This window comes from Bombina bombina, chromosome 4, assembly GCF_027579735.1.
Source record: "Bombina bombina isolate aBomBom1 chromosome 4, aBomBom1.pri, whole genome shotgun sequence".
Lineage (NCBI taxonomy): Eukaryota > Metazoa > Chordata > Amphibia > Anura > Bombinatoridae > Bombina > Bombina bombina.
The window spans coordinates 192,498,310-192,523,861 of record NC_069502.1 but is presented as its reverse complement, the minus strand read 5'-3'; the positions used below and the strand labels follow the sequence as shown (position 1 = coordinate 192,523,861).

General features: G+C 41.1%; 1 protein-coding gene across 1 annotated transcript in view; it reads left to right on the top strand.

Moving 5' to 3' along the window:
* SNTG2 (syntrophin gamma 2) overlaps window positions 1-25,552 on the top strand; it is an 804,523-nt gene that overhangs the window by 706,807 nt on the left and 72,164 nt on the right. The window contains 1 exon segment of the mRNA XM_053711340.1: window positions 19,395-19,487. Coding sequence (XP_053567315.1) covers window positions 19,395-19,487 — 93 coding nt within the window.

Here is a 25,552-nt window from a genome sequence, read left to right as displayed (position 1 = left end):
CCTACATTAATATCTAAAAACCAAAATAACCTCACAAACACGGTATTATCCACTATGTCAGATTGGAAATTTGTCCGAGACAAATATAAAGGCATCTCCAGTGCCTATTCCCCATTAACTTCAATCTTAAATAATCCAGAATTCTTAGAAGGCCAGAATTACACCTCAGAGGAAGATATTGGCTTACGTGGACAAATTCCTGTCACATTAATAACCAAAGCAGGGAAGATGCTGCCTAGTACAGAATTAACAGATGTAAGCAAGGGGTATTTTAACCAATGGCTGAGGTACCATCAAACTAGACACTACATTATGACACACAGAAATAGGGCATCACTGGTGAGGCCTTTGACCCCTTTTGAACATCTATGTATATCTGACACTCCAAAGAAAGGGATTATCTCCATCATATATAAAACATTATTATCAGCTACAAAACCCATTCCACACAATTACGTGAAGGGATGGGAAAGAGATTTGCTGGGTCCCCAGGACTCCAAGAAATGGGAAAACATTTTCAGCAACATAGCACACTCATCACATACGTCTGCTTTAGAAACTAATTACAAAATACTGTTCCGATGGTATCTAACCCCAAGCAGAATGAAATATTTTTTCCCTTCAGCTAATGAAAAATGTTGGAGATGTGGTAAAGAGAAAGGCACTATGGGCCACGTGTGGTGGTCCTGCTAAAAAATTAACACATTCTGGAGAGGGATCCTAGATGAAATACAATTAATCTTGTCAAATAAAATTACACACTCTCCCCAGGTCTGCCTATTTAACATGTTAAACGACATTAGATGTAATATTAGGAGGAGTTTAGGGCATATCATGCTTAACTCAGCTAAACAACTCATAGCAGCCATGTGGAGATCCGATAGGGTTCCTACGATAGATGAGTGGAAAGAAAAGGTGAAGGGAGCCTTACTGATAGAGAGATATCACTACCTTAAAACAAATAAAATTCTGTTGTTCAATGATATGATGTTTTATTGGGACTCCTACTTGGGTTCAAGCAAACAACTGTCAGATTAAACGTTTTGAAAAGATTAATGTCAACTAAGCTCTGCAGTGGGTTATTGTTTTAGTTTTTGTTAAAAATGTTGATGATTAGTTTATTGTTATTTCTACTTTGGTCTTTATGCCTGTTTTTTTTTATTTTTATTGAAAGACTTGGGGTCACAACTAACCTCAGATACTTGGTTCTATAGAAGCATTATACCAAGCGGGACTTTTTAATCCATAGTGCTTTGTCACAGGAACCAAGATCAAAAATTGTAAAATGTTAATAACTGGCTAAGACATGTTTTTGTAATCGAGGTTACCCAACCATCCCTCACAATGTCAGTTATTGTACCACCATACAGATTGTGTATCCTATGTTTTGTATTATGCACTTTTCTGAAAATTTTCAATAAAGAAATAATAAAGAAAAAAAAAAAAAAAAAAAAGTAGGCAGACTCCAAAAATACAAAAGGGTGAGCAATGTAAAACAAGGAAAAGTCTGACCGGTTTCGGTCAATGCGACCGTAGTCTTAGACATAAAATACAGGTGTCAGCTGTAAGCTATTTAAAGCTAACATATGGCAGTATGGTATTATCCACTGGTGGTTGCTGAATCTATTCTGCATATTATAAACTATTTGGAGTTTAACGTGCGCAGTTATGGTATCACCCACCAGCGGCTGGTGAGTTTATTCTGTGTACTATATGTGCCATTTATTTACTATCTTCTGCTTACTTTCGTTCTAAATATTCCACATTATGAATTAGGAGCTTAGATATAGAAACAGTAATATATATCATTACTAATATTGCTTGTATCTTCAGCACTAAGCAATAATTGTTTGGCCTTTGTTGATCATTTCAATTGGTGCAGATAAGGCCAATTTATATAGAGCCATCTTACAATAGTTAAGTTCTGCATACAAGTGATATAGCTCTGAGTGTAATATATGGTAGTATGGTACTACCCTCTGGTGGTTGATGAATCTATTCTGCATATTATATACTATTTGGAGTTTAACGTGCGTAGGTATAGTATCACCCACCAGTGGCTGATGAGTTTATTCTGTGTACTAGAAGTGCCATTTATTTACTATCTTCTGCTTACCTTTGTTCTAAGTATTCTACATTATGAATTAGGTGCTTAGATATAGAAATATTGATATATAGATTTATCACTATTAATATTGCTTGTATCTTCAGCACTAAGCAATAATTGCTCAGGTGATTTATGCACTAATATATATACTTTTTTTAGAATATCTACTTTTCTTCCTCAAGATAAAAAGAATGAGCAGAAAGGACATTAGAGTAACTTTCGTTCCTTTCGTAACTTTAAAGGCAAGTCTTCCTCCTCTTCCTCCAAGCAAGATCAAGCCAAGACTTACTGGAAGCCCAACCAGTCCTGGAATAAGGCAAAACAATCTAAAAAGCTGATTCCAAGTCAGCATGAAGGGTTGACCCCCGATCCGAGAGCTGATCTTGTAGGGGGCAGACTCTCTCTTTTTTCCCAGGCTTAGATAAGAGATGTACCGGATCCCTGGGCGGTGGACAATGTCTCCCAGGGATACAAAAACATAATTTATGCTTACCTGATAAATTTATTTCTCTTGTGGTGTATCCAGTCCACGGATCATCCATTACTTATGGGATATATTCTCCTTCCCAACAGGAAGTTGCAAGAGTCCACCCACAGCAAAGCTGCTATATAGCTCCTCCCCTAACTGCCATTACCAGTCATTCGACCGAAAACATGCAGAGAAAGGAAAACCATAGGGTGCAGTGGTGACTGTAGTTTAATGGAAAAATTACCTGCCTTAAAGTGACAGGGCGGGCCGTGGACTGGATACACCACAAGAGAAATAAATTTATCAGGTAAGCATAAATTATGTTTTCTCTTGTTAAAGGGCCACTGTAAGTAAATATTTTCTATGCCTGTTACTAACTAACTACCCCAAATACTCTTTTTATCAATAGCATTTCATTAACATATCTCTACCGTATATCAGAAATCTTGTCTGCAAATTTAATTGTTTTCCAAACCCACTCCGTGGGTATCCTTTGCTCTGTACCAATCCGTTTACAATACCTAGGTTTCAAAATGGCGCTTTAAACACAAAGTTATTGGTTTAAGTATTTTGAACACTCAGTGCTGAAAATAGTGGGCAGGATAACGTGACATCATCGGCGAATAAAAGATATAACTTTTAGAACGTTATGAAACTTTGTTTTGGAGAAAATATAGGTCAGTAGGTTTTAATTAATGTTTATTAACTTTAATATGTTAGTTGTTTAGCTTAAAAATTATAACAGAAAGTAATCCTTTAAGTGTATCCAGTCCACGGATCATCCATTACTTATGGGATACCAATACCAAAGCTAAAGTACACGGATGATGGGAGGGACAAGGCAGGTACTTAAACGGAAGTTACCACTGCCTGTAAAAAACCCTTTCTCCCAAAAATAGCCTCCGAAGAAGCAAGGTATCAAATTTGTTAAATTTGAAAAAGTATGAAACGCAGACCAAGACTCCGTCTTGTAATCTGTTCAACAGAAGCCACATTTAAAAAAGGCCCAAGTGAAAACCACAGCTCTAGTAGAATGAGCTGTAATCCCTTCAGGAGGCTGCTGTCCAGCAGTCTCATAAGCTAAATGAATTATGCTTTTTAACCAAAAAGACAGAGAGGTTGCTGAAGTCCTTTGACCTCTCCTCTGTCCAGAATAGACAACAAACAAGGTGAATGTTTGATGAAAATCTGTAGTAGCTTGTAAATAAAACTTTAAAACACGAACCACGTCCAAATTGTGTAATAGACGTTCCTTCTTTGAAGAAGGATTAGGATACAAGAATGGAACAACAATCTCTTGAGTGATATTCTTGTTAGATACCACCTTAGGTAAAAACCCAGGTTGGTACACAGGACTACCTTATCCGTACGGAGAACCAGATAAGGAGAATCACATTGCAACGCAGATAACTCGGAGACTCTATGAGCCGAGGAAATAGCTACCAAAAAGGAACTTTCCAAGATAGAAGTTTGATATCTATGGAATGAAAAGGTTCAAATGGAACTCCTTGAAGAACCTTAAGAACCAGCTTTAAGCTCCATGGCGGAGCAACATTTTTAACCACAGGCTTGGTTCTAACCAAAGCCTGACCAAAGGCCTGAACGTCTAGAATACCTGCCAGACGCTTGTGCAAAAGAATAGACAGAGTAGAAATCTGTCCTTTTAAAGAACTAGCTGACAACCCTTTTCTCAAAATCATCTTGGAGAAAAGATAATATCCTGGGAATCCAGACTTTACTCCATGAGTAACCCTTGGATTCATAACAATAAGATATTTACACCATATCTTATGTTAAATTTTCCTAGAGACAGGCTTTTATGCCTGTATTAAGGTATCAATTACTGACTCGGAGAAGCCATGCTTTGATAACATCAAGCGTTCTGTCTCCAGGCCGTCCATCTCAGATTAGTTATATTTAGATGGTTGAAAAGACCCTGAGGTAGAGGGTCCTTTCTCAGAAGCAGAGACCGTGGTGGAAAGAATGACATGTCCACCAGATCTGCATACCAGGTCCTGCGTGGCCACGCAGGCGCTGTCAAAAGCACCAAAGCACTCTCCTGCTTGATCTTGTGCAAACCCCTCCGGAGGGAATTCCCACTCCCCCGGATGAAAAGTCTGACGACTTAGAAAATCTGCCTCCCAGTTCTCAACACCTGGGATAGGGATAGCTTTTAGACAAGAGTGAGTCTCTGTCCAGTGAATTATTTTAAGACTTCTAACATTGCTAGGGAACTTCTGTTCCCCCTTGATGGTTGATGTAAGCCACAGTCGTGATATTGTCCGACTGAAATATGATGTACCTCAGAGTTGCTAACTGAGGCCAAGTCTGAAGAGCATGGAATATCGCTCCCAGTTCCAGAATATTCATTAGAAGGAGGGTCTCCTCCTGAGTCCACTATCCCTGAGCCTTCAGGGAGTTCCAGACTGTATCCCAACCTAAAAGGCTGGCATCTGTTGTAACAATTGTCCCATCTGACCTGCGGAAGGTCATACCCTTGGACAGATGGACCCAAGATAGTCACCAGAGAAGAGAATCTCTGGTTTCTTGGTCCGGATTTAACAGGAGAACAAATCTGTGTAATCCCCGTTCCTCTGGCTGAGCATGCATAGTTGCAGTGGTCTGAAATGTAGGCGTGCAAACGGTACAATGTCCCTTGCCGCTACCATTAAGCCGATTACATTCATGTACTGAGGCACCAAAGGGCACGGATGGAATGAAGAACACGGCAGAAATTTAGAAACTTTGACAACCTGGACTCCGTCAGGTAAATTTTAATTTCTACAAAATCTATCAGAATCCCTAGGAGGGAAACCCTTGATATTGGGGATAGAGAACTCTTTCCTTGTTCACTTTCCACCCATGCGATCTCAGAAATGCCAGTACTACGTCCGTATGAGACTTGGCAACTTGGATGTTTGACGCCTGTATCAGGATGTCGTCTAAATAAGGGGCCACTTCTATGCCCCGCGGCCCTAAGGACCACCAAAGTGACCCCAGAACCTCCATTAAGATTCTAGGGGCTGTAGTTAACCCAAAGGAAAGAGCTACAAACTGGTAATGCCTGTCTAGAAAGGCAAACCTGAAAAACCGATGGTGATCTTTATGCATCGTAATGTGAGGATAAGCATCCTTCAAATCCATTGTAGTCCTCTATTGACTCTCCTGGATCATAGTTAAGATGGTACGAATAGTTTCCATCTTAAATGATAGAATTCTAAAGAATTTGTTTAAGATCTTTTAGATCCAAAATAGGTCTGAAGGTTTCCTTTCCTTGGGAACCACAAACTGATTTGAGGAAAACGGTGTCCCTGTTCCTCTATTGGAACTGAATGGGTCACGTACACAATGCAAGAATGTCTCTTTCTTTATCTGGTTTGCAGATAAATGTGAAAGGCAAAAACTCCCCTTTTTTGGGGGGGAAAGCTTTGAAATCCAGAAGATATCTCTGGGGTATAATTTCAAATGCCCAGGGATCCTGGGCATCTCTTGCCCACGCCTGGGCGAAGAATGAAGTCTGCCCCCTATAGGATCCGTTACCAGATAGGGGTCCGTTCCTCATGCTGTTTTAGAGGCAGCAGCAGGCTCCTTGACCTGCTTATCTTTGTTCCAGGTCCGGTTGTCTCCAGACCGCCTTGGACTGAGCAAAAGTTCCCTCTTATTTTGCCTTAGAGGAAGTTGATGCCACACCTGCCTTGAATTTTCGAAAGGCACGAAAATTAGGCCTTTTTTGTCCCTTGATTTGGACCTGTCCTGAGGAAGGGCATGATCTTTTTCCTCCAGTGATATAAGTAATAATCTCCTTCAAACTAGGCCTGAATAGGGCCTGCCCCTTGAAGGGAAGTTAAGTAGCTTATTTATTAAAGTCACGACAGCTGACCATGATATAAGCCATAGCGCTCTGCGCGCCAGTATAGTAAAAAACAGAATTCTTAGCCGTTAGTCTAGTCAAAGGAACAAAGGCATCAGAAAACAAAGGAATTGGCTAGCTTAAGTGCTCTAAGCTTGTCAAATATATTCATCCAATGGAGCCTGTAAAGCCTCATCAAGAGACTCAAACCAGAACGCCGCAGCAGCAGTGACAGGAGCAATGCGTGCAAGGGGCTGCAGGATAAAACCTTGTTGAATAAACATTTTTTATCCATTGGATCTAAAAAAGCACAACAGTCCTCGCCAGAGGTAGTGGTACGCTTAGCTAGAGTAGAAACTCTTCTCTCCACCTTAGGAACTGTCTGCCATAAGTCCCGTGTGGTGGCAACTATTAGAAAACATTCTTCTAAAAAATAGGAGGGGAAGAGAACGGCACACCTGGTCTATCCCATTCCTTATGAAAAATTTTAGTAAACCTCTTTAGGTATTGGAAAAACATAAGTACACACCAGCACTGCATATTATTTATCCAGTCTACACAATTTCTCTGGCACTGCGATTGTACACATTCATTCAGAGCAGCTAAAGCCTCCCTGAGCAACAAGTGGAGGTTCTCAAGCATAAATTTTAAATGTAGAAATATCAGAATCAGGTTAAATCATCTTCCCTGAGTCACAAATATCACCCACAGACTAAGCATATTGTGAGGTAGTATCAGACATGGTTCTTAAAGCGTCTGTATGCTCTGTATCTACCCCCAGAGCTGTTTTGCTTTCCTTTAATTTCAGGTAGTCTGACTAATACTGCTGCCAGTGTATTATACACAACCTTTGCCATGTCTTGTAAAATAAACGCTATGGGCGCCATTGATATACTTGGCACCATTTGAGCGTGAGTCCCTGGAGCAGGAGTCAAAGGGTCTGACACGTGGGGAGAGTTAGTCGGCATAACTTCCCCCTCGACAGAATCCTCTGGTAAAATAAACGCTATGGGTGCCCTTGATGTACTTGGCGCCATTTGAGCGTGAGTCCCTAAAGCGGGAGTCAAAGGGTCTGACACGTGGGGAGAGTTAGTCGGCATAACTTCCCCCTCGACAGAATCCTCTGGTGATAATGTTTTTAAATACAAAAAATGATCTTTATTGTTTAACATGAAATCAGTACATCTGGTACACATTCTAAAATGGGGTTCCACCATAGCTTTAAACATAATAAACACAGAGCCTCCTCTATGTTAGACATGTTAGAACTAATAAAGAGACTAGTAAGCTTGGAAAACACTTTAAATCAAGTTAACAAGCAAATATAACAAACGTTACTGTGCCTTTAAGAGAAACAAATTTTGTCAAAATTTGAAAAACAGTGAAAAAAGGCAGTAAATCAAACGAAATTTTTACAGTACATGTAATAAGTTAACAGAGCATTGCACCCACTTGCAAATGGATGATTAACCCCTTAATGCAAAAAACACATAAAAAAAAAAAAAAAAAAACGACATTTTTTTTAAACAGACACAACAAAACTGCCACAGCTGAGCTGTGGATTACCTTCCCTATAACTGTTTCTATGCAAAAATTTAAGCCAGCCATGTGGAAAAATTAGGCCCCAATAAGTTTTATCACCAAACATATGTTAAAAAACGATTAAACATGCCAGCAAACGTTTTAAAACACATTCTTATAAGAGTATGTATGTCTATTAATAAGCCTGATCCAGTCGCTATCACTGCATTTAAGGCTTTACTTACATTACTTCGGTATCAGCAGTATTTTATTAGTCAATTCCATTCCTTAGAAAAATATATTACTGCACATACCTTAGCATATATCTCTATCAATCAGCCTGGTACCAGTCGCTTTCACTGCATTTAAAGGCTGTACTTACATTACTTCGGTATCAGCAGTATTTTCTTAGTCAATTCCATTCCTTAGAAAAATATTTTACTGCACATACCTTATTTGCAGGAAAACCTGCACGCCATTCCCCCTCTGAAGTACCTTACTCCTCAGAATGTGTGAGAACAGCAACTGAGATAAACAGCACACTCCGGTGCCATTTAAAAATAACAAACTTTTGATTGAAGAAATAAACTAAGTATAAAAAACCACAGACTCTCACGACCTCCTATCTATGTTGAGACTTGCAAGAGAATGACTGGTAATGGCAGTTAGGGGAGGAGCTATGTAGCAGCTTTGCTGTGGGTGGACTCTTGCAACTTCCTGTTGGGAAGGAGAATATATCCCATAAGTAATGGATGATCCGTGGACTGGATACACTTAACAAGAGAAATAGGCTTCAAATCTTTTCCTCCCAGAGGCAGGTTTCTCCTCTCCAGATTATCTGTAGACCAGATAAAAAGAGAGACGTTATTACATTGCGGCTGGGACCTTTCTGCCCTGGGGGTAATAGTTCCAGTTTGCTTTCAGGAAAGGGGTCTGGGATTTTACTCAAATCTGTATGAAGTTCCCAAAAAGGAGGGAACTTTTCGACCAATCCTAGATCTAAAATGTTTAAACAAGTTTCTCAGAGTTCCATCCTTCAAGATGGAGACTATATGCTCCATTCTTCCCTTGGTACAAGAGGGTCAGTTCATGACAACCATAAACCTAAAGGTTGCATACCATCATGTTCCCATTCACAGGGATCATCACAAGTTTCTGAGATTCGCCTTCTTGGACAATCATTTCCAGTTAGTGGCCCTTCCATTTGGCCTTGCCACAGCTCCCAGGATTTTTCAAAGGTTCTGAGGGCTCTTTTAGCTGTGCTTCAATCTCAGAGCATTGCAGTGGCCCCTTATCTGGACGACATTCTGGTTCAGGCACCATCTTTTCAACAAGCAGAATCTCATACAGAAATCTTGTTGTCTTTTCTTCGATCACACGGGTGGAAGGTGAATCGGGAAAAACGTTATCTGGTTCCAGCTACAAGGGTCATATTTTTGGGGACTATAATAGATTCTCTGTTAATGAAGATTTTTCTAATGGAGGTCAGAAAGAGAAAGATTTTTTACTCTTATCTTGCCCTACAGTCCTCTCCTCGGCCTTCAGTGTCTCAATGTATGTTGGTAATCAGTCTGATGGTGGCGTTCATGGACATCATTCTGTTCGCTCGGTTCCATCTCAGACCTTTGCAGTTATGCATGCTCAAACAATGGAATGGGGACTATACAGATCTGTCTCCGCGTATAGATCTAGATCAGGTGTCAATAGACTCTCTTCCGGGGATCGCTTTTTCAGGACCATCTCTCCCAGGGTACTTGCTTCCGCAGACCTTCCTGGGTGATTGTGACCACGGATGCCAGCCTTCTAGGTGGGGCTCATTAAAGGCTCAGAGCTTATGAACCCGGGAGGAGTCTGTTCTGCCCATAAACATCTTGGAGCTGAGAGCAATCTTCAATGCTCTTCTGGCCTGGCCTCAGTTAGCCTCAGCCCAGTTTATCAGATTCCAGTCGGGCAACATAACTTCGGTGGCCTACATCAACCACCAGGGGGGAACTCTGAGTTCCTTGGCCATGACAGAGGTGACCCAAATTATTCAGTGGGCAGAGACCGACATCTGCTGTCTTTCTGCGATCCACATCCCAGGAGTGGACAATTGGGAAGCAGATTTTCTAAGTAGACAGACTTTTCATCCCGGGGAGTGGGAACTTCATCCAGATGTGTTTTCCAGCTTGACCCTCAAGTGGGGGCAGCCAGAGTTAGATCTCATGGCTTCTCATCAGAATGCCAAACACCCGAGATACGTCTCGAGGTCAAGGGATCCACAGGCATTTCTGATAGATGCTCTGGCAGTTCCTTGGAACTTCAGTCTAGCATACCAGTTTCCTCCATTCACTCTCCTTCCAAGAGTCATTGCTTGAATCAAGCAGGAGAGGGCATCTGTGATTCTAATAGCCCCGGCATGGCTTTGCAGGATTTGGTATGCAGACCTAGTGGAAATGTCATCTCTTCCACCTTGGAGACTTCCGCTGAGGTAGGACCTTCTACTTCAGGGTGCCTTCCTTCATCCAATCTAATTTCTTTGAAGCTGGCTGCTTGGAGATTGAACGCTTAGTTTCGTCTAAGCGAGGGTTCTCGGAATTGGTCATTGAGACCTTGATTCAGGCTCGTAAGCCTGTGACTAGAAGGATTAACCATAAAATATGGTGTAAATATCTGTACTGGTGTGAATCCAAAGGTTTTTCGTGGAGTAAGGTCAGGATTCCCAGGATTGTGTCCTTTCTCCAGGAGGGTCTGGAGAAAGGGTTGTCAGCAAGTTCCTTGAAGGGTCAAATATCTTTATTGTCTATTTTATTGCATAACTGTCTGGCAGATGTACCAGATGTACAATCCTTTTGTCAGGTCTTGGTCAGAATCAGGCCTGTGTTTAAACCTGTTACTCCTCCCTGGAGTCTTAACCTTGTTCTTAAAGTCCTTCAGCAGGCTCCATTTGAGCCTATGCATTCCTTAGATATTAAGATGTTATCTTGGAAGGTTTTGTTTCTTGTTGCCATTTCTTCTGCTCGGAGAGTTTCTGAGCTCTTGGCTTTACAGTATGATTCCCCTTACCTTTTCTTTCATTCTGATAAGGTGGTTCTACGTACTAAATTAGAATAAAACAAATCAGGAGCACCAGTTCATCCGTTATGAATAAAATATAGCGCTTATTAGAGAATTACAGCAGTGTAAAAGGTTACAAATGTAACCACAGAAATGATAATAATCATCAGTAAGTAGCATATGCAATGCCCATAGTGCTAACACTTTTCAGCATTAGCCGTAGTTATAGCTACGGTTACATTTGTAACTTTTTACACTGCTGTAATTCTCTAATAAACGCTATATTTTATTCATAATGGATTAACTGGTGCTCCTGATTTGTGCTATCCTAAACATTTGGATCTTGGGAGATGTGAGCACAGTTTTTCTAGTCCATTACAGACTGAAAGGCTACAGAAGGATTTACTGCACGCTGAGAGTTTGGAGAGAAGACGCTCAGTATACCGGATGATGTCATCAGATGTTGCCAAAGGTTGAAAGAGAGAGACTTCCATAGCACAGAGGTGCATGTGAAACCCCGGACAGATGAAGCAGATGTGCCAACAGATCTCCTTATGACCGACCAGTGCAACCGTGATGTACAGGTAACAGGGGAAGTCGCCTATCCACGGGTAAAAGCTTAGCGTTATAAACGCATGTTCCAAACTCTCTTGAACTGACTTTGTCGCATAGCGCATTATTTGACGAATCCACAGCCTTATATACAATTACTTTTTACTATAATCTACACTGACAGTGCTGAGACACTACTATCCTTTGATCATTATACGTACTAAGTTAGGTTTCCTTCCCAAGGTTGTTTTTCTATAGAAATATTAATCAGGAAATCATTGTTCCTTCCTTGTGTCCTAATCCTTCTTCTCATAAGGAGCATTTGCTGCACAACCTAGATGTGGTGCATGCGTTGAAATTCTCTTACAGGCGACTAAGGATTTTCAACAGTCTTCTGCTTTGTTTGTCTGTTTCTCTGGGAAACGCAAGGGTCAGAAAGCTATGGCTACTTCTCTTTCACTCTGGTTAAAGAGTATAATTTATTTGGCCTATGAGACTGCTGGTCAGCAACCTCCTGAGAAAATCACAGCTCATTCAACAAGGGCTGTCTCTTCTTCCTGGGCTCTCAAAAATGAAGCTTCTATGGATCAGATTTGCAAGGCTGCGACTTGGTCATACTTTTTTCAAATTCTATAAGTTTGATACTTTTGCCTCGGCCGAGGCTTTCTTTAGGAGAAAGGTTCTTCATGCAGTAGTGCCTTCTGTTTAGGTTACCTGTCTTGCCCCTCCCTAATCGCCTGTGTCCTCTAGCTTGGGTATTGATTCCCAAAAGTAATTGATGATGGTCCGTGAACTCACTGTGTCCTTAGAAAGAAAACAAAATGTATGCTTACCTGATAAATTTCTTTCTTTCTTGACACGGTGAGTCCACGGCCCGCCCTTTATTTAGACAGTTTTTGTTATATAAACCTCAGGCACCTCTGCACCTTGTTTTGCTTCCTTTCTCTCCTTTCTCTTTGGTTGAATGACTGGGGGATTGTGGGTAGGGAGGTACTTAATACTTGATACTTAACAGCTTAGCTGGGGTGCTCTTTGCCTTCTCCTGCTGGCCAGGAGTGATATTCCTAAGAAATTTATCAGGTAAGCATAAATTTTGATTTTTGAAACATAAGTCCTCCACTGAGCATGGGCAACAAACTTACTGCAGTTAATACTGTTGTCTCCTAACAACACTTCAAAGGAAAGGCTGCTCATTTATCTTCCTGTAGAGACCACAGCCCCTTTTGGGGCAGTGGCAGGAAGTAATGGACCTTTAAGTTAAAAAAATAAATAAAAGATAAACTCCTTTTTCTCTTGTTAAGTGTATCCAGTCCACGGATCATCCATTACTTATGGGATATTAACTCCTCCCCAACAGGAAGTGCAAGAGGATTCACCCAGCAGAGCTGCTATATAGCTCCTCCCCTAACTGCCATTACCAGTCATTCTCTTGCACCCAACAAATAGATAGGATGTGTGAGAGGACTGTGGTGATTATACTTAGTTTCATACCTTCAATCAAAAGTTTGTTATTTTATAATAGCACCGGAGTGTGTTATTCCTTCTCTGGTAGAATTTGAAGAAGAATCTACCTGAGTTTTTCTATGATTTTAGCCGGAGTAGTTAAGATCATATTGCTGTTTCTCGGCCATCTGAGGAGAGGTAAACTTCAGATCAGGGGACAGCGGGCAGATTAATCTGCAAAGAGGTATGTAGCAGCTTATTATTTTCTGACAATGGAATTGATGAGAAAATTCTGCCATACCGATATAATGTAAACTCAGCCTTAAATGCAGTAGCATCAACTGGTATCAGGCTGTCATGTATGTATATTTTACACTTCAGTATTCTGGGGAATGGCACTTCACTGGAATTATACTGTATGCATAAAACTTTAGCCTAATTTGCAGGGACTAGCAACAGGCTTTTTAATAACACTCAATTTATTAATGTTAAACGTTTTTTGCTGGCATGTAAAATCGTTTAATTTTCTGAGGTACTGGGTGAAAAAATGTTTTGGGCACTATTTTTTTCCACTTGGCAGTCGTTTTATTTAATTTATGACAGTTTACTGATCTCTCTCACTGTTATGTGTGAGGGGGAGGGGCCTTTTTTGGCGCTTTTTCTACGCATCAAAAAATTCAGTCAGAAGTTTATTGTCTTCCCTGCATGATCCGGTTCATCTCTACAGAACTCAGGGGTCTTCAAAACTTGTTTTGAGGGAGGTAATCACTCACAGCAGAGCTGTGAGATTGTAGTTGACTGTGATAAAAAAAACCAAAAACGTTTATTTCTGTATTTTATTTTTTTTTTCTGCTATCAGGGTTAGTTATCCTTTGCTAATGGGAGCAATCCTTTGCTAAAATTGTGTTTTTTACAAAGATTTGATGCTATAACTTTTCAGTTTATTAATTTTCAACTGTCATAACTTTTTCTGTGCTTCTTATAGGCACAGTACGTTTTCATATTATAGTAAATTTCTTGAAAAGTATTTCCAAGTTGCTAGTTTATTTGCTAGTGTGTTAAACATGTCTGATTCAGAGGAAGATATCTGTGCTATATGTACTAAAGCCAAAGTGGAGCCCAATAGAAATTTATGTACTAACTGTATTGATGCTACTTTAAATAAAAGTCAATCTGTACAAATTGAACATATTTCACCAAACAACGAGGGGAGAGTTATGCCGACTAACTCGCCTCACGTGTCAGTACCTGCATCTCCCGCTCGGGAGGTGCGTGATATTGTAGCGCCGAGTACATCTGGGCGGCCATTACAAATCACATTACAGGATATGGCTACTGTTATGACTGAAGTTTTGGCTAAATTACCAGAACTAAGAGGTAAGCGTGATCACTCTGGGGTGAGAACAGAGTGCGCTGATAATATTAGGGCCATGTCAGACACTGCGTCACAATTTGCAGAACATGAGGACGGAGAGCTTCATTCTGCGGGTGACGGTTCTGATCCAAACAAACTGGATTAAGATATTTCAAATTTTAAATTTAAGCTGGAAAACCTCTGTGTATTACTAGGGGAGGTGTTAGCGGCTCTGAATGATTGTAACACAGTTGCAATACCAGAGAAAATGTGTAGGTTGGATAAATATTTTGCGGTACCAGTGAGTACTGACGTTTTTCCTATACCTAAGAGACTTACTGAAATTGTTACTAAGGAGTGGGATAGACCCGGTGTGCCGTTCTCACCCCCTCCGATATTTAGAAAGATGTTTCCAATAGACGCCACCACACGGGACTTATGGCAAACGGTCCCTAAGGTGGAGGGAGCAGTTTCTACTTTAGCTAAGCGTACCACTATCCCGGTGGAGGATAGCTGTGCCTTTTCAGATCCAATGGATAAAAAGTTAGAGGGTTACCTTAAGAAAATGTTTGTTCAACAAGGTTTTATATTGCAACCTCTTGCATGCATTGCGCCTGTCACGGCTGCAGCAGCATTTTGGTTTGAGTCTCTGGAAAAGACACTTGAATCAGCTCCATTAGATGAGATTACACACAAGCTTAAAGCCCTTAAGTTAGCTAACTCATTTATTTCAGATGCCGTGGTACATTTAACTAAACTTACGGCTAAGAATTCCGGATTCGCCATTCAGGCACGCAGAGCACTGTGGCTAAAATCCTGGTCAGCTGACGTTACTTCTAAATCTAAATTGCTTAATATACCTTTCAAAGGGCAGACCTTATTCGGGCCCGGGTTGAAAGAAATTATCGCTGACATTACAGGAGGTAAAGGCCATGCCCTGCCTCAAGACAGAGCCAAACCTAAGGCTAGACAGTCTAATTTTCGTTCCTTTCGTAATTTCAAAGCAGGAGCAGCATCAACTTCCTCTGCACCAATACAGGAAGGAGCTGTTGCTCGCTACAGACAAGGCTGGAGACCTAACCAGTCCTGGAACAAGGGCAAGCAGGCCAGGAAACCTGCTGCTGCCCCTAAGACAGCATGAATCAAGGGCCCCCGATCCGGGAACGGATCTAGTGGGGGGCAGACTTTCTCTCTTCGCCCAGGCTTGGGCAAGAGATGTCCAGGATCCCTGGGCGTTAGAGATCATATCTCAGGGATACCTTCTAGACTTCAAATTCTCTCCCCCAAGAGGGAGATTTCATCTGTCAAGGTTGTCAACAAACCAAATAAAGAAAGAGGCGTTTCTACGCTGCGTACAAGATCTTTTATTAATGGGAGTGATCCATCCGGTTCCGCGGTCGGAACAAGGACAAGGGTTTTACTCAAATCTGTTTGTGGTTCCCAAAAAAGAGGGAACTTTCAGGCCAATCTTGGATTTAAAGATCCTAAACAAATTCCTAAGAGTTCCATTGTTCAAAATGGAAACTATTCGGACAATTTTACCCATGATCCAAAAGGGTCAGTACATGACCACAGTGGATTTAAAGGATGCTTACCTTCACATACCGATTCACAAAGATCATTACCGGTATCTAAGGTTTGCCTTTCTAGACAGGCATTACCAGTTTGTAGCTCTTCCATTCGGATTGGCTACGGCTCCGAGAATCTTCACAAAGGTTCTGTGTGCTCTTCTGGCGGTACTAAGACCGCGAGGAATTGCGGTAGCTCCGTACCTAGACGACATTCTGATACAAGCTTCAAGCTTTCAAACTGCCAAGTCTCATACAGAGTTAGTACTGGCATTTCTAAGGTCGCATGGATGGAAGGTGAACGAAAAGAAGAGTTCTCTCTTTCCACTCACAAGAGTTCCCTTCTTGGGGACTCTTATAGATTCTGTAGAAATGAAGATTTACCTGACAGAAGACAGGTTAACAAAGCTTCAAAATGCATGCCGTGTCCTTCATTCCATTCAACACCTGTCAGTAGCTCAATGCATGGAGGTGATCGGCTTAATGGTAGCAGCAATGGACATAGTACCCTTTGCACGTCTACATCTCAGACCGCTGCAATTGTGCATGCTAAGTCAGTGGAATGGGGATTACTCAGACTTGTCCCCTACTCTGAATCTGGATCAAGAGACCAGAAATTCTCTTCTATGGTGGCTTTCTCGGCCACATCTGTCCAGGGGGATGCCATTCAGCAGGCCGGACTGGACAATTGTAACAACAGACGCCAGCCTACTAGGTTGGGGCGCTGTCTGGAATTCTCTGAAGGCTCAGGGACAATGGAATCAGGAGGAGAGTCTCCTACCAATAAACATTCTGGAATTGAGAGCAGTTCTCAATGCCCTTCTGGCTTGGCCCCAGTTAACAACTCGGGGGTTCATCAGGTTTCAGTCGGACAACATCACGACTGTAGCTTACATCAACCATCAGGGAGGGACAAGAAGCTCCCTAGCAATGATGGAAGTATCAAAGATAATTCGCTGGGCAGAGTCTCACTCTTGCCACCTGTCAGCAATCCACATCCCGGGAGTGGAGAACTGGGAGGCGGATTTCTTAAGTCGTCAGACTTTTCATCCGGGGGAGTGGGAACTTCATCCGGAGGTCTTTGCCCAAATACTTCGACGTTGGGGCAAACCAGAGATAGATCTCATGGCGTCTCGACAGAACGCCAAGCTTCCTCGTTACGGGTCCAGATCCAGGGATCCGGGAGCGGTTCTGATAGATGCTTTGACAGCACCTTGGACCTTCGGGATGGCTTATGTGTTTCCACCCTTCCCGATGCTTCCTCGATTGATTGCCAGAATCAAAACAGGAGAGAGCATCAGTGATTCTAATAATGCCTGCATGGCCACGCAGGACTTGGTATGCAGATCTAGTGGACATGTCATCCTGTCCACCTTGGTCGCTACCTCTGAAACAGGACCTTCTGATCCAGGGTCCCTTCAAACATCAAAATCTAATTTCTCTGAAGCTGACTGCTTGGAAATTGAACGCTTGATTTTATCAAAACGTGGTTTTTCTGAGTCAGTTATTGATACCTTAATACAGGCTAGGAAGCCTGTTACCAGAAAGATTTACCATAAGATATGGCGCAAATACTTATATTGGTGCGAATCCAAGAGTTACTCATGGAGTAAGGTTAGGATTCCGAGGATATTGTCTTTTCTACAAGAAGGTTTAGAAAAGGGTTTATCCACTAGTTCCTTAAAGGGACAGATTTCAGCTCTGTCCATTCTTTTACACAAACGTCTGTCAGAAGTTCCGGACGTTCAAGCTTTTTGTCAGGCTTTAGCTAGGATCAAGCCTGTGTTTAAAACTGTTGCTCCACCATGGAGTTTGAACTTAGTTCTTAATGTTTTACAGGGGGTTCCGTTTGAACCCCTTCATTCCATTGATATCAAGTTGTTATCTTGGAAAGTTCTGTTTTTAATGGCGATTTCCTCGGCTCGAAGAGTCTCTGAGTTATCTGCCTTACATTGTGATTCTCCTTATCTGATTTTTCATTCAGATAAGGTAGTTCTGCGTACTAAACCTGGGTTCCTACCTAAGGTGGTCACTAACAGGAATATCAATCAAGAGATTGTGGTTACATCTTTGTGTCCTAATCCTTCTTCGAAAAAGGAACGTCTGCTACACAATCTAGATGTAGTCCGTGCCCTGAAATTTTATCTACAGGCAACTAAGGATTTTCGACAAACGTCTTCCCTGTTTGTCGTTTATTCTGGTCAGAGGAAAGGTCAAAAAGCTTCGGCTACCTCTCTCTCCTTTTGGCTTCGTAGCATAATACGGTTAGCCTATGAGACTGCTGGACAGCAGCCTCCTGAAAGAATTACAGCACATTCTACTAGAGCTGTGGCTTCCACTTGGGCCTTTAAGAATGAGGCTTCTGTTGAACAGATTTGCAAGGCTGCAACTTGGTCTTCTCTTCATACTTTTTCCAAATTTTACAAATTTGACACTTTTGCTTCTTCGGAGGCTGTTTTTGGGAGAAAGGTTCTTCAGGCAGTGGTTCCTTCCGTATAAAGAGCCTGCCTGTCCCTCCCGTCATCCGTGTACTTTAGCTTTGGTATTGGTATCCCATAAGTAATGGATGATCCGTGGACTGGATACACTTAACAAGAGAAAACATAATTTATGCTTACCTGATAAATTTATTTCTCTTGTAGTGTATCCAGTCCACGGCCCGCCCTGTCACTTTAAGGCAGGTAATTTTTCCATTAAACTACAGTCACCACTGTACCCTATGGTTTTCCTTTCTCTGCATGTTTTCGGTCGAATGACTGGTAATGGCAGTTAGGGGAGGAGCTATATAGCAGCTCTGCTGGGTGAATCCTCTTGCACTTCCTGTTGGGGAGGAGTTAATATCCCATAAGTAATGGATGATCCGTGGACTGGATACACTACAAGAGAAATAAATTTATCAGGTAAGCATAAATTATGTTTTAAAATAATGAATTACAATGAAGTATAACCCACTGCTTAGTGTGTTTTTATTACAACAATGAAACAGAGATTTTTCTAACCCCAACACCCGGGGTGTAGCAGTGCTGCTGTACTTAATGTGTTATAGGAAATATAGTCTGAATTGAGAGTACCTACTATTTAATCACATCTGGTAATAACAATGGCCTAATATCAATATTTTTATTTGTATACCAACAATTAAAATAAATTAAAATGTCTTATTTCCATTTCCCTTTAATAATATGTACACTACTTAATGCTGATTTGACTATTAGCATTTTTCTCAAGCTGGTAACCTTCAGTGATAGCTGTTAGCCCTGTATATCAGCACCCAAATTGATCATCAGTGCTTTAGCAGATTAAAGGGACAGTAAACCTTAAAAATAATGTTATATAATTCTGCACATATAACTTTATTTTTAAGGTTTACTGTCCCTTTAACTCAAATTGTGTTGAATCTGAGGATGCTGTATATGCCTCATAGTAAATAGTATAATCCAAAATGTTTAGTAAGGTACTACTATCTAATGTTTTTTTCCCATTTTATTTTTCAGTCCAAAACATATATGGGCAGTTGTCAAGGAGAAATTATCTGTTTTACCGTGGACTTTCTATCTGGGTTCACCTGTTTTGACAGCAAGTCAAAGGTAAGAAGAAGCAAATATGAAATGGAGCCACATGAAATTTAGTGAACACAGATTTTATTATACTAATTAAAGGGACAGTTTACACCACAATTGTTATTGTTTAAAAAGATAGATAATCCCTTTATTACCCATTCCCCAGTTTTGCACAACCAACACAGTTATATTAATATATGTTTTACCTATGTGATTACCTTGTATCTAAGCCTCTGTAGACTGTCACCTTATCTCAGTGCTTTTGACAGACATGCAACTTAGCCAATCAGTGCAGACTCCTAAATACCTCCACGGGAGTAAGCACAATGTTATCTATATGACACACATTAACTAGTACTGTCTAACTGTGAAAAACGTTCAAAATACTCTGAGCCAAGAGGCAGTTTTCAACTGTTTGGAAATCAGTTTGTGCCTACCTACGTTTAGCTTTCAAAAATACCACCAAGAGAATAAAGCAAATTTGATGATAAAAGTAAATTGGAAAGTTGTTTAAAATTGCATGCTCTATCTGAATCATGAAAGTTTAATTTTCACTAGACTATCCCTTTAAGTATTAGTGACAGGTCATAATTTAAGGGCACCAAACAATAGCAGCTCCTTACAGCTGGTAACAATTGCTAGCCTCTAAGGAACATCTATTGGCAGAAACAATGGCCCTCGTTTATTAAAAGGCAAGTGGACAAGCTTCTTAACTTGAGAAGTTGTCCGCTCACTTTCGTGGCATACGGGCCGCAGATTCTGTTTGTCCGCTGCCCATATTTATCATTACACATTGTGTGAGCGTGTAAAGCCTGCCCCTTCTCTTGCGCAACCAATCGTGAGAAAGCAGGGCATGTCAATCACCAAAAGCTCATTTGGAGGGACTTCTTTAAAAAAAAAATGTTTCTGGCCTTTAACCCTAACATGACCTCTCCACCCTGCAATTAACCATAACCATGACACTTACAACAATAAAATACCACAAGGCCATTTACAAAATGGTCCCCTACATGACTTTTTCCCCACTTAATTTTAACTCAATGTTAAAGGGACACTACACACCTTGTAATTGCAAGGCATCTCTGCTGTCCAGCTGCATAATAACATATCAACCAAGACTAAACACTTTTGAAACAAATTAACATCTTGTTTGCTGCAATTGTTTTTCAATAGCCAAACTCAACCCACCACTTTCCTTATCTGGAGAATCTATCCTGGCTTGAGTCTGCAGCTAAAAAGACTAGCCACATTAATTTTGTTAGTATTAACCTTTTTTTTTATTTGCAGATTTCATTTGCTGACAATAATTAGGGTAAGAGCATTGGGAAGTCTGCAGTGTGCATTTTTAGGAGACTAAACAATATAAATCCATCTAAAATAAATAATAAATAATGAAAGTATATGAAAGCAAAATAAATAATAAAAGTCCATTTTATTTTCTATTTATCATTAGCCTTATGTTTCAGATTTTCTGATATCAGCTGGTGCATTGAAACAGAATACAAATAATAACACTGTCGCTATCATTCTTCAGCAGGTCTCATAGAACCTATTAATTGTAGTTATTTCTTTTTGACTGCTATAATGCAGCTGCAATCTATTGAATTGCTAACACTATTTGAATTTTGGGCAAACTGGTGCTTTAAATTGTTACTAGCATATGATCTGGCTCCTGTGTATCCTTTCATTGGAGCTAGCATTTCCTGGCCTTTACTATGGAATTAGGTACTGTATTTATAGAAACGCTGTCTTTTTAATATTGTTTCTTTCTAAAACTCTAAGATGAAGCAAAGTAACAGTTTAGAATATGAAAGCTAACTTAAAAACATTTTGTTATTTAACATCTAGAATAGAATAATGTTTACTATGTAGCTATTACCTGTGAGAACTCAAGTCTCATAGGACCTGGTTCTTTAAAGGCCTCTGACCTCTAAAAAAACTTCTATTACTGCTACCAGATCTCACGGGATTTATTGTGATAAATGTGTGACCTACATTTGTGTATGACACATAAATTAGGAGTATAAACTTTAAAAAGCATGTTGAAAGTGTGCTGTGAAAATCATAATCAAATCCTGCATAAAATTAGAATTAAATACATTACAATTAGCATTAAAAAATTGCTACGCTGTAAAAATGCTTATGTACGAAAAAAATAATATAGAATGTACACTGTAAAATTGTATTAAATGCACGACATGTTTTCAAAATACAAAGTTAAAATCATAACCATGTGTACAAAATCGGAAGGGTACTTTACTTTTCTAGTGTAAAATGAATCTTGCAGCTTTGGCAAACGGGCTAAACAGGGTCATTACTTGGGCATGTCTGAAGTTATCTTACAGGTCTCATTGAATTCTCTATGTATGTAATACCTGAAGGTATCACTGTTTTTTTTTTCTCCATTAATACAAATTTGGGAGCTTTTAACCGTTTTATGTTCTATGAAGCAAAAGGATTTAGGATAAGATAAATGAGACAATAAAGAAGTACATTAAATCTTTTAGTTGGTTATATATGTGAAATAAAAACATAATTTATGCTTACCTGATAAATTCCTTTCTTCTGTAGTGTGATCAGTCCACGGGTCATCATTACTTCTGGGATATTACTCCTCCCCAACAGGAAGTGCAAGAGGATTCACCCAGCAGAGCTGCATATAGCTCCTCCCCTCTACGTCACTCCCAGTCATTCGACCAAGGACCAACGAGAAAGGAAAAGCCAAGGGTGAAGTGGTGACTGGAGTATAAATTAAAAAATATTTACCTGCCTTAAAAACAGGGCGGGCCGTGGACTGATCACACTACAGAAGAAAGGAATTTATCAGGTAAGCATAAATTATGTTTTCTTCTGTTAAGTGTGATCAGTCCACGGGTCATCATTACTTCTGGGATACCAATACCAAAGCAAAAGTACACGGATGACGGGAGGGATAGGCAGGCTCTTTATACAGAAGGAACCACTGCCTGAAGAACCTTTCTCCCAAAAATAGCCTCCGAAGAAGCAAAAGTGTCAAATTTGTAAAATTTGGAAAAAGTATGAAGCGAAGACCAAGTTGCAGCCTTGCAAATCTGTTCAACAGAGGCCTCATTCTTGAAGGCCCAAGTGGAAGCCACAGCTCTAGTAGAATGAGCTGTAATTCTTTCAGGAGGCTGCTGTCCAGCAGTCTCATAAGCTAAACGAATTATGCTACGAAGCCAAAAAGAAAGAGAGGTAGCGGAAGCTTTTTGACCTCTCCTCTGCCCAGAGTAAATGACAAACAGAGAAGACGTTTGTCGAAATTCCTTAGTTGCCTGTAAGTAAAATTTTAGAGCACGGACTACATCCAGGTTGTGCAGTAGACGTTCCTTCTTTGAAGAAGGATTTGGGCATAAAGAAGGAACAACAATCTCTTGATTGATATTCCTGTTAGTAACTACCTTAGGTAAGAACCCAGGTTTAGTACGCAGGACTACCTTATCCGAATGAAAAATCAAATAAGGAGAATCACAATGTAAGGCTGATAATTCAGAGACTCTTCGAGCCGAGGAAATAGCCATTAAAAATAGAACTTTCCAAGATAACAACTTTATATCAATGGAATGAAGGGGTTCAAACGGAACGCCCTGTAAAACATTAAGAACAAGGTTTAAACTCCATGGTGGAGCAACAGTTTTAAACACAGGCTTAATTCTGGCCAAAGCCTGACAAAAAGCCTGGACGTCAGGAACTTCTGACAGACGTTTGTGTAACAGAATGGACAGAGCTGAGATCTGTCCCTTTAATGAACTAGCAGATAAACCCTTTTCTAAACCTTCTTGTAGAAAAGACAATATCCTAGGAATCCTAACCTTACTCCAAGAGTAACCTTTGGATTCACACCAATATAGGTATTTACGCCATATCTTATGGTAAATCTTTCTGGTAACAGGTTTCCTAGCCTGTATTAAGGTATCAATAACTGACTCAGAAAATCCACGTCTTGATAAAATCAAGCGTTCAATTTCCAAGCAGTCAGCTTCAGAGAAGTTAGATTTTGATGTTTGAAGGGACCCTGTATCAGAAGGTCCTGTTTCAGAGGTAGAGACCAAGGTGGACAGGATGACATGTCCACCAGGTCTGCATACCAAGTCCTGCGTGGCCACGCAGGTGCTATTAGAATCACTGATGCTCTCTCTTGTTTGATTCTGGCAATCAATCGAGGAAGCAACGGGAAGGGTGGAAACACGTAAGCCATCCTGAAGTCCCAAGGTGCTGTCAGAGCATCTATCAGGACTGCTCCTGGATCCCTGGATCTGGACCCGTAACGAGGAAGCTTGGCGTTCTGTCGAGACGCCATGAGATCTATCTCTGGTTTGCCCCAACGTCGAAGTATTTGGGCAAAGACCTCCGGATGAAGTTCCCACTCCCCCGGATGAAAAGTCTGACGACTTAAGAAATCCGCCTCCCAGTTCTCCACTCCCGGGATGTGGATTGCTGACAGGTGGCAAGAGTGAGACTCTGCCCAGCAAATTATCTTTGATACTTCCATCATAGCTAGGGAGCTTCTTGTCCCTCCCTGATGGTTGATGTAAGCTACAGTCGTGATGTTGTCCGACTGAAACCTGATGAACCCCCGAGTTGTCAACTGGGGCCAAGCCAGGAGGGCATTGAGAACTGCTCTCAATTCCAGAATGTTTATTGGCAGGAGACTCTCCTCCTGACTCCATTGTCCCTGAGCCTTCAGAGAATTCCAGACGGCACCCCAACCTAGAAGGCTGGCGTCTGTTGTTACAATTGTCCAGTCTGGTCTGCTGAATGGCATCCCCCTGGACAGATGTGGCCGAGAAAGCCACTGACGGGTGTTGAATGGAATGAAGGGTGCGGCAAGCACTTTGAAGTCTTGTTAGCCTGTCCTCTGTCAGGTAAATCTTCATTTCTACAGAATCTATAAGAGTCCCCAGGAAGGGAACTCTTGTGAGTGGAACGAGTGAACTTTTCTTTTCGTTCACCTTCCATCCATGTGACCTTAGAAATGCCAGCACTAACTCTGTATGAGACTTGGCAGTTTGAAAGCTTGAAGCTTGTATCAGAATGTCGTCTAGGTATGGAGCTACCGAGATTCCCCGCGGTCTTAGTACCGCCAGAAGAGCACCCAGAACCTTTGTGAAGATTCTTGGAGCTGTAGCCAATCCGAATGGAAGAGCCACAAACTGGTAATGCCTGTCTAGGAAGGCAAACCTTAGGTACCGATAATGATCTTTGTGAATCGGTATGTGAAGGTAAGCATCTTTTAAATCTACAGTGGTCATGTATTGACCCTCTTGGATCATAGGTAAAATTGTCCGAATAGTCTCCATCTTGAACGATGGAACTCTTAGGAATTTGTTTAGGATCTTTAAGTCCAGGATTGGTCTGAAAATTCCCTCTTTTTTGGGAACCACAAACAGATTTGAGTAAAACCCCTGTCCCTGTTCCGATCGTGGAACTGGATGGATTACTCCCATTAACAAGAGCTCTTGTACGCAGCGTAGAAACGCCTCTTTCTTTGTCTGGATTGTTGACAATCTTGACAGATGAAATCTCTCTCTTGGAGGAGAGTATTTGAAGTCCAGAAGGTATCCCTGAGATATTATCTCTAGCGCCCAGGGATCCTGAACATCTCTTGCCCAAGCCTGGGCGAAGAGAGAAAGTCTGCCCCCCACTAGATCCGATCCCGGATCGGGGGCCCTCAATTCATGCTGTTTTAGGGGCAGCAGCAGGTTTCCTAGTCTGCTTGCCCTTGTTCCAGGACTGGTTAGGTTTCCAGCCTTGTCTGTAGCGAGCAACAGCTCCTTCCTGTTTTGGTGCAGAGGAAGTTGATGCTGCTCCTGCTTTGAAATTACGAAAGGAACGAAAATTAGACTGTCTAGTCTTGGCTTTGGCTTTGTCCTGAGGCAGGGCATGGCCTTTACCTCCTGTAATGTCAGCGATAATCTCTTTCAACCCGGGCCCGAATAAGGTCTGCCCTTTGAAAGGTATATTAAGCAATTTAGACTTAGAAGTAACATCAGCTGACCAGGATTTTAGCCACAGCGCCCTGCGTGCCTGAATGGCGAATCCTGAATTCTTCGCCGTAAGTTTAGTAAGATGTA